We start from the raw sequence: 17,500 nt of genomic DNA on the forward strand, positions 1-17,500 counted from the left end.
CACACACACACACACACACACACACCTGTGGACCCTGTGTGACATCAGTGGACACAATAACAGAAACACGTGTCAGAGACATGAACTCACCTTCTCTTTATCCTGCAGGAGGAACAAACAAAAACAACAACATGTCAATACCTCTGTCAACAACAACAACAACATTAATGTGTTATAAAAGTGTATCAACAAGTTACATCACTGCAGTAATAGTGAGTCGTACCACGCTGCGTTCAGGGTACACTCCAGCTCGTAGGAAAGAAGCCTTCCAGCTGTCCACCTCCTCCTGAGACTCACTGGCCAACTCAAGCTGACGGTAATCTTTGTACACGTTCCTGAAACAGGTGCAGTTTCATCTTACTACAGGGTGATGTCATCTTACTACAGGGTGATGTCATCTTACTGGACATGTTCATATTCATACTGTGGTTTTATTCTTCTTGTGCAGCATGTTTTAGTGGAACAGGCCCTGTCACGGTAACACTGAACGCATCATCTGAGCAACCATGACACGAACATTCACACTGACCCCTGGTCTGTTCGTCTTCCGATAATTCTGATAAAGTTTATTTAAACACAACGAGCACGTCCTCAGCAGTGTCACTGTGTGTATTTATACTTTCAACAGACGCTCAGAACACAAAGAATCTGACAGTAAAATACTGATACAGGAACATTATAATATTACAGTAGTATTATAATATTACAGGAACAAATCAATCCAATCAACGGTCAGATCACTGATCAGGTGACTGCTCTGACATCATCAAAATACAATCACTGCCCTGTGGTTGTATGACTCCGCCCACCAGCCAGGTATCTCTCAGAGTTTTCATCCATGTCTGAAAACATGGACGCTTCTTGACTTGATCAGTGCTTCTACTGTATTTGACCTGCGACGACATCACTGTCCTCACAATCAGTAATGTCCTCATAAGGTCAGTACGAAGACCAGTGAAATGTCCTCACATACAGGTTGCACCAATGCACACACACACCGACACTCACCAACACACACACACACACACACAGACACACAGACACACACTGACACACACACACACACACACACACACACACACACACACACACACACACACACACACACACACACACACACACACACTGACACACACACACACACACACACACACACACACACACACACACACACACACACACAAACTCACACACACACACACACACACACACACACACACACACACACACACACACACACACACACACACTCACACACACACACACACACACACACACACACACACACACACACACACACACACACACACACACACACACACCTGTGCTCGGTGTTGAACAGGGCGAAGATGTGTTTGCTGGACATGAAGCTTTTCTCGATGTCTTTGAGTTTCAGGTTGTCCACAGGTAGCATGTACTTCTTCTCCTTCTCCTGTGACATCACAACAACAACAACAACAACAACAACGTCAGTAATAATAATAACAACACTGTTTAACACTAACACCTCAACAGAGTGACCCACACCTACACACTGTTTATACTCTGAATACTTTGACTCTGTGTGTGTGTGTGTGTGTTACCTCATCATCTTTGTACCAGCACAGTGTCTCAGCTGTCAGGACAAACCAGTACTCTTTAGCTCCGCCCTTCATGATGCTGATATTGTTGATGGTCAGCCAGCCTTTACGGATCACCTGTGCACGCGCACACACACACACACACACACACACACACAGGTGGTGGGTGATGACATCATCAGTGATAATCAGCAGTAACTATGGAGGAAACACTTGAGCCTCAAAGGTCACGCTGCTGCGTTGTGATTGGTCGTTGCTGGTCAGTCACACGCTGTGTGAGGAACTCACCATGATCTCATCCTGGTTGCCACGGCAACAGAAGCGGACACAGAGAGAGAGAGAGAGAGGGAGAGAGCGAGAGAGAGAGAGATGGTGAGACGGAGAGACGAAAAAACACAAAGCGGCTTCTCCTCTATCAGGTCACATGACCACACCATCAGGTCACATGACCACACCCACCTGGTTTCCTGCCGCCTTCTTCTTACTCATCTGACTGCTCTTCTGCTGGGCGCTGAGGGACAGACAGGAGGACAGACAGGGGGACAGACATGGGCACAGACAGGGGCACAGACAGGTGGTCAGTATGTCAGTGGTTGTCTCTAACAGGTGGAGAACTATGTGTAGTCAGTGTCTTACTTGGCGAAGCCGATGAAGTCATCATGGTTGGTGTTAATGTATGCCAGCTCGATGTCGATCAGCAGCATCACCTGGAGACAGAACAGGTGACATCATATGTTTGGTTGTGACATCACATGTTTGGTTGTGACGTCAGATGTTTGGTTGTGACATCACGTTTGGTTGTTGACAGAGAGCAGCTGGTATCAGCCTGTCCTACTGATGATGTCATTTCCTGTGGAAGTGTGTTTTACTGTCAGTCATGTGATAACCTGAGTTTAATGTATGACATCATGACATTACAACACAGATCAGAGCTCTCAGCGACCTAGCATGATAACGTTAGCTTAGCATTATTAGCTTCCTCTGTAAAGTAACTGTTAGATCAGATTTATTTGGATCTCTTCATTAAATTGACCTCAGGTGACCTTTATCTGAGGTCACCTGAGGTCACAAACGTCATGAGAAGTTAAACATGAACAGCAGTTTGTTCTCCAGCTGCTGTCTGTCCTCTTGTCCATCTCTGTGTCTGTCTGTTCCTTTGGCACAATGCATGATGGGATATGTTGCTAGGTGACCATCAGTTGTAAACTACTTCTCACAGTGCACTGTGGGATACTGAGTCCACTGTACACTCTGACATAACTACAGGATGGTGGACTGTGGAGTGAGTCGGAAGTGGTTTTGGACACAGACACTGATGTCGTCCAATCAAACTGGCGTCCGCTCGCAGCGAGCTCAGTGATGTCAGAGTACTTCCTGTCTGTATCTTCAGATCAGCTGAGGAGAACGTAGAACCTGATGATCCTCGGGTGTGTCTCTAACACTGTGTCCTGATTGGACGACAAGTGGACGATGATTCCTGCTGATGTCACCACAGAGACATGAACAAGATGGCGTCTGTGTGAAGTGAGGTCAGAGCTGAAGCTAAGCGGGGTAAAGATGGAGGTCTGACGCAGAACAAGTTACCTGTGGTCGCTCTGCTGTCAGTATGAATAGTACATGTGTGTTATGTGCATGTTCTCATTGGTCACACACAGGCCACAGCTGATTGGTCAGTTTACATGAAAGAGAAGATCTAATGACACGTGATGACGTGACGCTCACTTCCTGTTAGGACACGTCTGAAGGCCTCTGATACCTTTGACACATTTCCTCCTCTGGAGTCACCTGTCTGACTGACATCACTTCCTCCTGCAGCTGCATGAACGGAGCTATCCTCCCTCTGTCTCCTCCTCTTCATCATCATCATCATCATCATCATCATCATCATCTGAATATCACTATCTGACCTGTCCTGCTGTCAGACAGACAGACAGACAGACAGACAGACAGACACACAGACAGACAGACAGACACACAGACACACAGACAGACAGACAGACACACAGACAGACAGACAGACAGACAGACAGGCAGACAGACAGACAGACAGACAGACAGACAGACACACAGACAGACAGACAGACACACAGACACACAGACAGACAGACAGACACACAGACAGACAGACAGACACACAGACACACAGACAGACACACAGACACACAGACAGACAGACACACAGACACACAGACAGACAGACAGACACACAGACAGACAGACAGACAGACAGACAGGCAGACAGACAGACAGACAGGCAGACAGACAGACAGACAGACAGACAGACAGACACACAGACAGACAGACAGACAGACAGACAGACACACAGACAGACAGACAGACAGGCAGACAGACAGACAGACAGGCAGACAGACAGACAGACAGACAGACAGACAGACAGACACACAGACACACAGACAGACAGACAGACACACAGACACACAGACACAAAGACAGACAGACACAGACAGACAGACAGACAGACAGACACACAGACAGACAGACAGACAGACAGACAGACAGACACACACACAGGCAGACAGACACACAGGCAGACAGACAGACAGACACACAGACAGACAGACACACAGACACACAGACAGACACACAGACACACACACACACAGACAGACACACACACAGACAGACACACAGACAGACACACACACAGACACAGACAGACAGACAGACAGACACACAGACACACACACACACACACAGACACAGACAGACAGACACACAGACAGACAGACAGACAGACACACAGACAGACAGACAGACACACAGACAGACACACACACAGACAGACAGACAGACACACAGACAGACAGACAGACACACAGACAGATACACAGATAGACAGACAGACAGACAGACAGACAGACACACAGACAGACAGACAGACAGACAGACAGACACACAGACAGACACACACAGACAGACACACAGACAGACAGACAGACAGACAGACAGACACACAGACACACAGACAGACAGACAGACAGATAGACACACAGACAGACAGACACACAGACAGACAGACACACAGACAGACAGACACACCTGGTCTTTGGTGCGACTCTCTCTGTCTCTGATGTGCTGCGTGACGATTCTCTCCATCTCTTCTCTGAGCATCGGAAACTGAGCCAGCTGCACAGGAAATACATCATCATGACATCATCACATGATCAGCAGACAAATAAACATTACACTGTGGTCTCAGTGAATACTTAATTCTGATTGGCTGCAGGGTGTCCATTAAAACCTGATGATGGACACCTACTGAGGAGATCAGCTGTTTGATGTTAATGCACTAAGACTGTAAGAAGGACACTGTCCCTCTGGACACCACAGGATGGACACTGTCCCTCTGGACACCACAGGATGGACACTGTCCCTCTGGACACCACAGGATGGACACTGTCCCTCTGGACACCACAGGGTGGATGCTGTCTCTCTGTCCCTCTGGACACCACAGGGTCGATGCTGTCCCTCTGGACACCACAGGGTGGATGCTGTCTCTCTGTCCCTCTGGACACCACAGGATGGACGTTGTCCCTCTGGACACCACAGGGTGGATGCTGTCCCTCTGGACACCACAGGATGGACGCTGTCCCTCTGGACACCACAGGGTGGACGCTGTCCCTCTGGACACCACAGGGTGGACGCTGTCCCTCTGGACACCACAGGGTGGACGCTGTCCCTCTGGACACCACAGGGTGGATGCTGTCTCTCTGTCCCTCTGGACACCACAGGGTGGATGCTGTCCCTCTGGACACCACAGGGTGGACGCTGTCCCTCTGGACACCACAGGGTGGATGCTGTCTCTCTGTCCCTCTGGACACCACAGGGTGGATGCTGTCTCTCTGTCCCTCTGGACACCACAGGGTGGACGCTGTCCCTCTGGACACCACAGGGTGGATGCTGTCTCTCTGTCCCTCTGGACACCACAGGGTGGATGCTGTCCCTCTGGACACCACAGGGTGGACGCTGTCCCTCTGGACACCACAGGGTGGACGCTGTCCCTCTGAACTTACTGATAGTCTGTATGAAACCAGAGGTCAGCTCACATCTCATTGGCTGTTGACCTCGGTGTTTCAGGACATCATCGTCAGTAACGTTACAGATGACGTATAGTTTGTTAAAATGTTGACACTAATTTGGGGACAGGGACACGTGTCCTCCTGTTGTTAAACGTTTGTTTCTGACTGTGAATCTTGTTAGCATGAATTTAGCTTTCAGGCTAACAGCTGATTGGACTTCAAATATGTCTCCTGTGTATCTGAGGTTTGTCCTACTTCCTGTAACAATCTTTTAATTACATGAGAACCTTATGGGGTGGAAATGACTGTTCCAGGTCTTAGTCAGAGCCTCGGCTGTTAGCAGGTAATAAACTTTAGATTTAACTGAAGAAACTGTCAGAATATAAATGAATTTTAATTTGTCTGATAGGTGACTGAGGTGTGAGAGAGAAAATGGCCGACATGGTGTCATCATCAAGACATAATGTTTACCACAGAGTCCATTATGTCCTGATAGAGGACACCATGTCGGCCATTTTCCCTCAACACTTCCAAACTCTAGTCGAGGTACCTTCTGAGTGCACTGCCTGACGGTGTTGACGAGCTCGTTGATCACCAGGTCGACACATTTCTGACATGGCTCTTTGATCTGAGCGATCAGACGCTTCACGATCGTCTCAAACGCCATGTCGGGTGTGAACAGACCCGTCCTGGACAGAGAGCACAGGTGGCATCACACTCAGGTACCTGAACACACACACACACACACACACACACACACACACACACACACACACACACACGTAGCGTACAACTGAACACACTGTGACTGACACTCACCTGATGCCGTGGATGTTCTTGATAGCGTAGCTGATCTCTTTACGAAGAGTCTTCTCATCACTCTCCAACTGCACACATACACACACACACACACACACACACACACACACAGGTTAAACTTGCTGATTTTTGGTCGTCACCTTTACAACACATTACCAGGACCCAATATCCGTACCCGCCACATGTGGGTGGAGTTTGGCGGTGGCGTGTGACACAGTCACTTTGACAGTTTGAACACATCAGGCTGTAACTGTTTGTGTATTCGTCTTAAGACGTCACCATCAGAGGTGTCACGGTCTGCTGCACGCGGGAAACGTGACGTTGAACCTAAACTCTGTCCTGAAACTTTTCGCCGTGCACCATTAGCAACATGTGCTAAGGTTAGCACAACAAGCTGACTGGCTGTGAGTCAGTCACACCATGGTGACAACACATGAAAGGGCAGAGCTTGAAGACCTGACCACAGGTTCCTGCTCAGCTACAACACCAAGGGAGAGACAGAGCTGTGTAGAAGAAGAGGACGGTGTGTTGGGGCTGTGAATGGAAACACTACCAACATGCTAACACACGTTTAGCATCACCCAGATGTGCCCATCACCAGGATGAGGAAGGGACCTTCTCCCGCGGGCCTGGGTTTGGGGCGGTCGGCTAGGCCACCTCCATCTTGAGCTAGGGAGGTGCGTGAGGCAGGCAGGCAGGCCGCCGCGCCCCGTTCTGCCACCGTAGCTGGAGTACTGCAGTACGGCTCATGTTTACTGCAGTAAGTTACTGTCACTGTGAATACCGCTTAGCCCTACTAGGAGTGGTTACTAACATCCCCCCAGACTCAGACTGCCCCCCTGCAGCAGGTCCACGACTTTGAACCGTCTACCATCAGATGTTCTGTTACCAACAGACAAGAGGCAGAGCTGCTCATCACTGATAACATTTACTTCTGTTTTGGGGTGGACAGATTGTCTCCATGGAAACAAAACCGGTGCTTTCAGACCAGAGGAACTTTTCCATTGTTCTAAGAAACCTCATGGCATCAGAAATGGCATCAGAGCATGTTGATTGGTCACACACATGACCCAATGCAGCACCCGCAACTGCCATTTTTGAAACCCTGTTAGGACAACAGATGGCACGAAATGGAAACAAAAAACTAAAAGCAATACGAGACACATGAGCCTTGTATTCCTTTAGCCCTTAGCAGTAATGATTTTATGAGCTTTTTTAATGACAAAATTCTAACTATTAGAGGCAAAATTCATGACCTCCTGCCCTCAGATAGTACCTATCTAACCTCAAACACAGCTGTAAGACCTAATATATATTTAGATTGCTTCTCCCCAATTTCTCTTCAAGAACTGACCGCAGTGATTTCTTCATCTAAATCATCAAAGTGTCTCTTAGACCCCATCCCAACTAGGCTACTTAAGGAGGTCTTTCCTTTAGTTAACACTCATATATTAGATATGATCAATATATCCTTATTAACAGGCTATGTACCACAGTCTTTTAAGGTAGCTGTAATTAAACCTCTACTAAAAAAGCCCACCCTGGATCCAGAGGTGTTAGCCAACTATAGACCAATATCTAATCTTCCCTTTATGTCAAAGATCCTTGAGAAAGTAGTCGCAGACCAGCTGTGTGATTTTCTCCATGATAATAATCTATTTGAGGAATTTCAGTCAGGATTTAGAGTGCATCATAGCACTGAGACAGCACTAGTTAAAATTACAAATGACCTTCTGATTGCTTCAGACAAAGGACTCGTCTCTGTACTTGTTTTATTAGATCTTAGTGCGGCGTTTGACACAATTGACCATCAAATTCTACTGCAGAGACTGGATCACTTAATTGGCCTAAAAGGTTCTGCACTGAGCTGGTTTAAATCTTATTTATCTGATCGTTTTCAGTTTGTTCACGTTCATAATGAATCATCCTTACGTACCAAAGTTTCGCAAGGTTCTGTGCTCGGACCAATCCTATTTACTCTATATATGCTTCCTTTAGGTAACATCATTAGAAATCATTGTGTAAATTTCCACTGTTATGCGGATGATTCTCAGTTGTATTTATCAATGAAGCCAGAAGAAAGCAATCAATTAACTAAACTCCATAACTGCCTTAAAGACATAAAAACTTGGATGAGCACCAATTTCCTGATGTTAAATTCAGACAAAACTGAAGTTATTGTTCTTGGCCCCAAACAACTCAGAGACTCTTTATCTGATGACATAGTTTCTCTAGATGGCATTGCTCTGGCCTCTAGCGCTACCGTAAGAAACCTCGGAGTAACATTTGATCAAGATTTGTCTTTTAATTCTCATTTAAAACAAACCTCACGGACTGCATTTTTTCATCTGCGTAATATTGTGAAAATTAGGCCTATCCTGACCCGAAAAGATGCAGAAAAATTGGTCCACGCTTTTGTTACCTCAAGGCTGGATTACTGTAACTCTCTATTATCAGGTAGCTCTAGTAAGTCCTTAAAAACTCTCCAGCTAATTCAGAATGCAGCAGCACGTGTACTAACAGGAACTAAGAAACAAGATCATATTTCTCCTGTTTTAGCTTCTCTGCACTGGCTCCCTGTAAAATCCAGAATTGAATTTAAAATCCTACTGTTAACTTATAAAGCTCTAAATGGTCAAGCTCCGTCATATCTTAGAGAGCTCATAGTGCCATATTATCCCACCAGAACACTGCGCTCTGACAACGCAGGGTTACTCGTGGTCCCTAAAGTCTCCAAAAGTAGATCAGGAGCCAGAGCCTTCAGCTATCAGGCTCCTCTCCTGTGGAATCATCTTCCTGTTACGGTCCGGGAGGCAGACACCGTCTCCACATTTAAGACTAGACTTAAGACTTTCCTCTTTGATAAAGCTTATAGTTAGGGCTGGCTCAGGCTTGCCCTGTACCAGCCCCTAGTTAGGCTGACTTAGGCCTAGTCTGCCGGAGGACCCCCCTATAATACACCGGGCACCTTCTCTCCTTCTCTCTCTCTCTCTCTCTCTCTCTCTCTCTCGTATTCTATTACTGCATCTTGCTAACCCGGCCATTCTGGATGTCACTAACTCGGCTTCTTCTCCGGAGCCTTTGTGCTCCACTGTCTCTCAGATTAACTCATATCACAGCGGTGCCTGGACAGCGTGACGTGTGTGGTTGTGCTGCTGCCGTGGTCCTGCCAGATGCCTCCTGCTGCTGCTGCCATCATTAGTCATTAGTCATACTTCTACTGTTATTATACACATATGACTATTGTCACACATGTATACTGCCAGGTATTAATACATACTTTCAACATATTGTACCACAGTAGCCAGAACTATAACTATAATATTATTACTTTCAATAATGTTGTTGTAAGCTACTGTCATTACCTGCATCTCTCTCTCTCTCTCTCTCTCTCTCTCTCTCTCTCTCTGTCTTTCTGTCTCTCTCTCAATTCAATTCAAATGTCTTTATTGGCATCATGAGGTAACACTGTACATATTGCCAAAGCAAGCGTTTGGAATTCAAAATAATAATAACAATAAAGGAAAACAATATTTACAATCAATTAGTTATAATCTATACTGTTGGTAATACTGTATGTATAATATGTATGACTATGATTGACTCCATCACAGTCATAGTCACATTCAATCAATCTCAGTAATAACAATAATAATAATAACAGTAACAACAGTAACAACAACAAACAACAAATATGTGTGTCACTTCCTGTCTCTGTCTATGGCAGGCACAAAGATTGTGGAAGTTTGTGTTGAAGTTGTGTTTGTGTGTGTGTGTGTGTGTGTGTGTGTGTGTGTTGGTGTTGGTGGTGGTGTGTGTGTGTGTGTGTGTGTGTGTGTGTGTATGTGTGTGTGTGTTGATACAAGAAATAAATGAATAAATAAATAATTAAGAATGAAATAGTTAAAAACAATTAAAAAGAAGAAGTAAATAGTGAGTTGTGTTTCTCAGGTTCCACTGGCTGTCCTCAGGTCGTGACATGAGATGATGAATTTAGCTGCAGTGTTCTCACATTTGGGTATTTCTCCAAGTAAATATGGGAGTTTCTCCATGTCTGTCATGTTTTCAAATTCAGGGTGTATTTGTATTATTGTGGGAAAGTGTTCATTTCTCAGAGCCTGGTATTTGGGGCATGAGGTGAGGAAGTGTAGCTCTGACTCAACCTCTTGTCTGTCACAGTGGGAGCAGAGTCTGTCCTCCTCTGGCAGCCAGCTCTGTCTGTGCCGACCCTTCTCTATAGCTAGGCTGTGTTCACTGAGTCTGTACATAGTCAAGGCTTTTCTTAATTTAGGATCTTTTACTGTGCTCAGATCATTTGCTAATGTGAAGTTTCTTTTTAGGGTCAGATAACATTTTAATTTACTCTGTGTTTTAGTTGTTTCCTTCCAGTATGTGATACAGATTTCTTTCTGTTGGTTGATAATTTGGTTTGGTCTGATTGGCTTGGTGTTGTGGTCCCGAGGCTGTCCGGGGCATGTGAGGTTGTCTGGACGGAGCCTCAGGACCAGCTGGCTGAGGGGGCTCTTCTCTGGCTTCAGCTCTTGGCAGGTTAGGGCTTTGTGATGGTATGTCTGGGGGTCACTAGTTTTTAGGTGATTGTAAAATTTAATTGCTCTGTTTTGTATTTTCAATATGAGGGGAATTGGCGAGTTCTGCTCTACATGCGTTGTTTGGTGTCTTTCTCTGGACGTGCATGATGTTCTTACAGAACTCTGTGTGGAAAGATTCTATTATTGTTTTGTCCCATTTTTCAAATTCATGATTTAATTTTGGTCCCCAAATTTCACTGCCATAGAGAATTATCGGCTCTAATACAAACTGGAAAATCTTTAGCCAGATTTGAATTGGAATGTCCAGTTTGATATTTCTTGTAATTGCATAGAAAGCTCTCCTTGCTTTGTCTCTCAGATCTTTCACAGCCAAACTGAAGCTTCCTGTGGAGCTTATGTTGAGGCCAAGGTGTGTGTAGTTTTTTGTATGTTGTAATTTAGTGGTGTCCAAACAGAAATTGTGTGTGTTTTCCTGACTTCTGGACTGCTTCTGGAAGATCATAATTTTGGTTTTCTTTGGGTTAACTGTCAGGGCCCAGGTCTGACAGAATGTATGCAGGAGGTTGAGGTGCTGCTGTAGACCTTCTTTTGTTGGTGACAGCAACACCAAGTCATCTGCGTACAGGAGACCCTTCATTTCTGTGCCATTCAGGTTGAGGCCAGGTGCCATGGATTGATCTAATTGATATGCAAATTCATTAATGTATAAATTGAAGAGGATTGGACTAAGATTGCATCCCTGCCTCACCCCACGACCTTGGGAAAAGAAGGCTGTTTGTTTGTGTCCTATTTTAACTGCACATTTACTGTTTGTGTACATAGATTTAATTACATCATATGTTTTTCCTCCAATGCCACTGTTGAGTAGTCTGTAGAAAAGGCCCTCATGCCAGATGGAATCAAAGGCCTTTGTGAAATCAACAAAACATGCGTAGGCCTTTCCTTTCTTCTTGTCTGATTCTTGCTCAATCAGGGTGTGGAGGGTATAGATGTGGTCTGTTGTGCGAAAATTTGGTAAGAATCCAATTTGGCATTTATTCAAAACATTTTGGTCACTGATAAAACTGATGAGTCTTTTATTCATAATGTTGCCAAAGGTTTTTCCCAGGTTACTATTTACACAGATCCCACGGTAATTATTAGGGTCATATTTATCTCCATTTTTATAAAGGGGTGTTATTAAACCTTTATTCCATGTGTCAGAAAAAGTGCCAACTGCTAGAATTATATTAAAAAGTTTGAGTATAGCCAATTTGAATTTATGGTCAGAATATTTGATCATTTCATTTAAGATGCTGTCCACTCCACAGGCCTTTTTAGCTTTAGATTGGATGCTGCTTTCCGTCAGTTCCTGCTCTGTTATTGAAGCATTTGGAGGGTTTTGGTTGTCTTTGATTACTAATTCTAAAGTTTTCCACTTGGCGTGTGTTTTGTTTTGGTCGCTGTTCTTTGTAATATTGCTGTATAATTCAGTAAAATAATTCATCCAAATGCTGCCATTTTGTATTGCCAATTGATCTTGTTGTGTTTTGTTTAGGGTGTTGCACTTCTGCCAGAACTGGTTTGACTCTAAAGATTCTTCTGTTTCAGAGAGCTGGGTTCTGGTGTGTTGGTCTGTCTTTGCTCTCAGTGTGCGTTTGTATTGTTTCAAGGTGTCGTAGTAATGAAGGCGTATGTTTTGGTTATTTGGGTCTCTATGTTTTTCGTTTGATAACTTTCTTAAAAGTTTTCCTTATATTTTTGCAATCATTGTCAAACCATTTGTTATTGTGTATTTGTTTTGGTTTTTGATTAGAGGTTTTCAAGTTTGATAACGTTGCCAATTTATCAAAAATTGCGTTAATTTTGCCCACAGCAGTGTTTACACCATCATTATTGTGGGGAAATATTTCAGAAAGAAATAAATCGATTGAATATTGGATTTTGGCATTTTCAAATGCCTTTTGGTAGCTCTCCATGCTGTCTGATTTCCATCTGTATGAATGTGTGGTGTTGTACAGTTCACTGGGTTTAGAGGCCTCAGAGTTACTGCGTGCCCTCTTCAGACAGACCGTGATCTTGCTGTGGTCCGAGAGGGGTGTGAGTGGGTTGACTGTGAAAGCTCTGAGAGACATTGGGTCCAGATCTGTTATGGCATGGTCTACCGTACTACTGCCAAGAGCTGAACTAAATGTGTAACGGCCCAGAGAAACTCCTCGTAACCTACCACTGACTATATACAGACCCAACATGCAGCAGAGCTGTAAAAGCTGGGTACCATTTGTGTTTGTAATTTTATCAAAATTGTGTCTCGGGGGGAGTTTGGGGAGAGGAAAGCAGGTTTCTCCAGGTAGGCCTAAGTGCTGATCTCCCTGGATGTTTCCAGTGTCAGCTTTCTCTCCAGTTCTAGCGTTCAGGTCTCCGCAGACCAGCACGTTTCCTAAAGTTTTAAATTGGTTTATTTCCCCCTCTAGAGTGGAAAAAACATCTTCATTGTAGTAGGGGGAATCTGAGGGGGGTATGTAAATAGCACATAGGTAGACATGTTGGTCTGCACTTATTACTTCTTTGTTAATTTTCAGCCAAATATAGGATTCTGCTTTTTTGATAATTTGAATTGAATGGGTTAGTTCTGATCTATACCAAATAATCATGCCTCCTGAGTCCCTACCCTGGGTTACTGTTTGGAGTTTAATTGATGGGATAATAATGTCAATGTAACCGCAAGGACAACCACTGGAACTGTCTTCTCTGTACCACGTCTCTTGTAAGACGGTGATATCAGAGTCTTTTACTTCTCTAATAAAATCTGGATTTCGGCTTTTTAATCCAAAAGCAGATGATCTAAGGCCTTGAATGTTCCAACATGTTATTTGAAAAGATTTCATCTTTAAATGTGTTCTGTTTTAGAAACAAGACAAACACTGAAAAAATAATAACGATAATAAAAACAAGAAATAAACAACTAAGTTAAATTAAACTAAATTAGGGATTATGGGGGATAGTTTAGAATGTATGATGTATGTATGTATATATGATTTTATCTTAAACATTTTACGATAAGATTCGTATTCTTTAAGATTCTGTCTCTGCTCTCCTATTATGTAGCTATGAGGTTAGAGCAGAGCAGGTGTAACATGTATTGTATCTGCCTGAGGTCACCAGTGGGGGGTGGGGGTGCCGCTCCTCTCACAACCTCAGCATAGTTCTGTCCAGTAGGCTGGGGTGCCTGTAGAGCTGGCTGTACTGCTGGATGTAGGGGGGGTGCTGGGGGTCTAGGCTGGGGGGTGCTCTGGCTGGTTTGTGTCTCATTGTGTCATACGGATTACTGTTAATTTATCATGCTGATCTGTTCTGTACGACATCTATTGCACGTCTGTCCGTCCTGGAAGAGGGATCCCTCCTCAGTTGCTCTTCCTGAGGTTTCTACCGTTTTTTCCCTGTTAAAGGGTTTTTTGGGGAGTTTTTCCTGATCAGCTGTGAGGGTCCTAAGGACAGAGGGATGTCGTATGCTGTAAAGCCCTGTGAGGCAAATTGTGATTTGTGATATTGGGCTATATAAATTAAATTGATTGAATTGACATGGAGTGACGGTGACGTCCAGGCTTCACTGAGCAGAGATGTGACAGTGGAAATACAATGAGATTTTGCCTCGTCAAAGGTGAGGTGATATTGCTACACAAGCCGGCGGCGGCGGTGTACAAGATGTCACGTCAGTGTTCCTGTCAGCTGTACGAATACAAACAGGTGTGTCATTCTGACGAGGAGCTCCTCAAAGTAAACAGTGACTTCCTGTCAGGAGTCACTGTTCACTTTGAAAACACCTGATATGTCCAACTTCCTGCTGCTGTGCACACGGGCTGGATCATATCCTGTCTGATATTTCTGAGTCAACACAGCACAGCCGTCCCTCACATCTGTGTGTGTGTGTTACCTTGACCAGTTCGAAGGGGAAGCGTTCGTGGAAGATTCGGTTGATCTTGGCTCCTCCTGACAGCTCGTAGGTGTCGACCTGATCTCCAGATCCTTCGATCCGCTTCTCGAAGTCCACAGCGAACTGCTGCACCATCCTGACACACACACACACACGTGTCAGTACATATCAGTGTGTAGTATGAGTGTGTAATATGAGTGTGTAGTACAGACTGCAGCAGGGCCTTGGTCTTGCGGCTCGGGTCGTCCGGTCTGAAGTTCTTGTACTCCTCCACCTCCTTCTCGATGGACAGCAGCTGGCTCTGAAGCTTGCTGCGTAACGCTGGCAAAGTGTCCCGGATGTGGTTGGTCAGTTGCTAGGGGAACAGAGAAATAATCTGTAACTATGGTTACAGAGGGAGCAGAGAACAGATGATCACTGACCATATATTTCATCTCAGTGTTCTGACCCACAGAGACACAGGTAGGAAACATGAGCCACATGATCTGTTCAGGTACCTGGTTGAGGATTTTCTGCAGGTAGGCAGTGCCCATGCGGTCAGCCAGGTGTCGGTATGACGGGTGCGACAGGAAGAACTTCCTCTCGGCCTGCAGAGCTGCGTTTATGTCTTTCCTCCCATCGATGTCCTTCTGACTGCGGTTCACCACCCCAATGTAACCTGAGACAGGTCAGAGTGTCTCATCGTTTCTGTGAGGACACCTAGGAGTCCACGACTGTCTCTACTGCAGCACTGTTGCTATGGTTACCTGGAGGTGAATCTACCTTCATCACTGATTTAGAACAGATGGTGATATCTTTCTGTTTATGTAGTCCGACCAGTGGAGTTTCTCAGGGTTCAATCCTGGGTCCACTCTCATTCCTCATCACTGACTCTCACTGCTCTGCTGATCACGTCCAGATTTATGTTTTATACTGAAGTGTTTCTGGAGTTCTGACTGTTTCCTGTTTCTGTTTCCTGTTTCTGACTGTTTCCTGTTTGTTTCCTGTTTCGGACTGTTTCCTGTCTCATCAGCACCTTTTTATGTTTCAGTAATGGTGAAGAACATTTCATATTGCTGCTTTTTAAAACGTTTCCATCTTACCTCGGCGCAGTGGGAGCAGTTTGTTCTCCAGAATGTCTCTGGCATCGGTTCCTTCATCCATCAGATCCAGTTTGGTGATCACACCGATGGTCCTCAGACCTGAACACACACATTCAAAAGACTTCATTTAAACCACCAACATCATTACAAGCATGGACGGAAACACAGACAAACATGTTAAGGGCAGAGGGTGTATGAGATGTACAGGGTGTATGAAGTGTTAAAGGTGTAGGAGGTCTAGGAGGTGTGGGAGGTGTAGGAGGTATAGAGGACTCTGACCTTGTGGGTCTACTTCCTTGGCGATTTTGAGAGCGTCGGAGTTGGCGAGGTCAGAGTTGGCGGGGGAAACAGCCAACAGGAGGCAATTGTCCTTGGTGACAAACTGCATGAGCATGTCTCTGATCTGGTGCTCGATGTCGGCCGGCTGGTCGCCGACTGGTACCTTCGTCATCCCGGGAAGATCCACCAGAGTAAGGTTCAACACTGACATCACAAACACAAAGCAGGTCATATGACTGCTTCACATACAACCCTCCACATGTACACATGAAGAGTGTGTATGTGTGTTCGTGTGTGTATGTGTTACCGTTGGGGGAGTAGACTCGCAGGTTTATGGGGACTGGACTGATTCCTTTGTTCTGTCCGGTGACTCGATCGGTTTCAGCTTCGATCTCTTGACGAACTTCATCAAAGTCAGTGAACTTCTTCCCTTTACAGTGCAGGAACTCTGCGTACTCTGATCCACACACATCACATCATCAGTCACATGATCTGTCACATGACCAGGTTCATGGTCACAGAATAAACATGACATCATATCATTAAACCTGTTTAGAGTCTCACCTGTTGGAGAGTTGATGAGCTGCAGCACCAGGGGGCGTCGGGTGACGATACCTGAACCACGAGGGAGGAAGTCTCTGAGAGACGAGAAGGAAGAGGAGGAAAGCAGAAGTTTAGTACCTGATGACGTAGTAAATTAAGTTTAATGAGCACCTGGTGATGTAATAATCAAAATTAAATGAGTTCCTGGAAGCGTAGCAAATAAAGTTCAATGAGTACCTGGTGATGTAGTAAATAAAGTTTAATGAGTACCTGATGATGTAGTAAATGAATATAAATTAATGAATATATAAATTGAACTCCTTTTACACCATCTCACACCATAAAAACTGTTGAGGAAGGTGACCGAGAGCTCGAGGTGTCAACCTGACCTCCACATTCATCAGATCTGATGGAGAATCTGTGGGATGTGCTGATATTCCACCTCCCAATCTAAAGGACTCAGAGGATCCACCGCCAACGCCCTGCTGCCAGGCAACCCAGGATGTCTGAAGAGGATCTGTGTCAATGTCTCTACAGGTCAGAGACAAAACTGATCCAGACAGGCCGGACCGTGGATTAGAGCTTAGATTCTTTGCCTGAGCCCGACCCGTGGGCCGGGTCGGGCCGTGATTTTCCGCCCTTATCCTCAGGCTTGGACAGGCCGGGCTCCTCATAATAGACCTAGGCTATGGAA

General features: G+C 45.2%; 1 protein-coding gene across 3 annotated transcripts in view; it reads right to left on the reverse strand.

Annotated features, from left to right (window-relative positions):
• The window catches only part of LOC125890860 (dynamin-1-like), a 37,281-nt gene that overhangs the window by 10,062 nt on the left and 9,719 nt on the right, over positions 1-17,500 (reverse strand). For 2 of the 3 annotated variants that reach the window (XM_049579715.1, XM_049579718.1), the window contains exons 2-18: positions 16,828-16,901; positions 16,571-16,720; positions 16,264-16,467; positions 15,985-16,083; positions 15,400-15,560; positions 15,115-15,257; positions 14,903-15,038; positions 6,440-6,507; positions 6,171-6,309; positions 4,641-4,727; positions 2,217-2,287; positions 2,040-2,091; positions 1,869-1,880; positions 1,584-1,697; positions 1,323-1,432; positions 224-335; positions 91-102 (exon numbers count right to left, since the gene is read on the reverse strand). In XM_049579715.1, coding sequence (XP_049435672.1) covers positions 91-102; positions 224-335; positions 1,323-1,432; positions 1,584-1,697; positions 1,869-1,880; positions 2,040-2,091; positions 2,217-2,287; positions 4,641-4,727; positions 6,171-6,309; positions 6,440-6,507; positions 14,903-15,038; positions 15,115-15,257; positions 15,400-15,560; positions 15,985-16,083; positions 16,264-16,467; positions 16,571-16,720; positions 16,828-16,901 — 1,744 coding nt within the window. The remainder of the gene's footprint in view (positions 1-90; positions 103-223; positions 336-1,322; positions 1,433-1,583; positions 1,698-1,868; positions 1,881-2,039; positions 2,092-2,216; positions 2,288-4,640; positions 4,728-6,170; positions 6,310-6,439; positions 6,508-14,902; positions 15,039-15,114; positions 15,258-15,399; positions 15,561-15,984; positions 16,084-16,263; positions 16,468-16,570; positions 16,721-16,827; positions 16,902-17,500) is intronic. The other variant, XM_049579716.1, reaches the window with a different exon arrangement.

This window comes from Epinephelus fuscoguttatus, linkage group LG6, assembly GCF_011397635.1.
Source record: "Epinephelus fuscoguttatus linkage group LG6, E.fuscoguttatus.final_Chr_v1".
NCBI lineage: Eukaryota > Metazoa > Chordata > Actinopteri > Perciformes > Serranidae > Epinephelus > Epinephelus fuscoguttatus.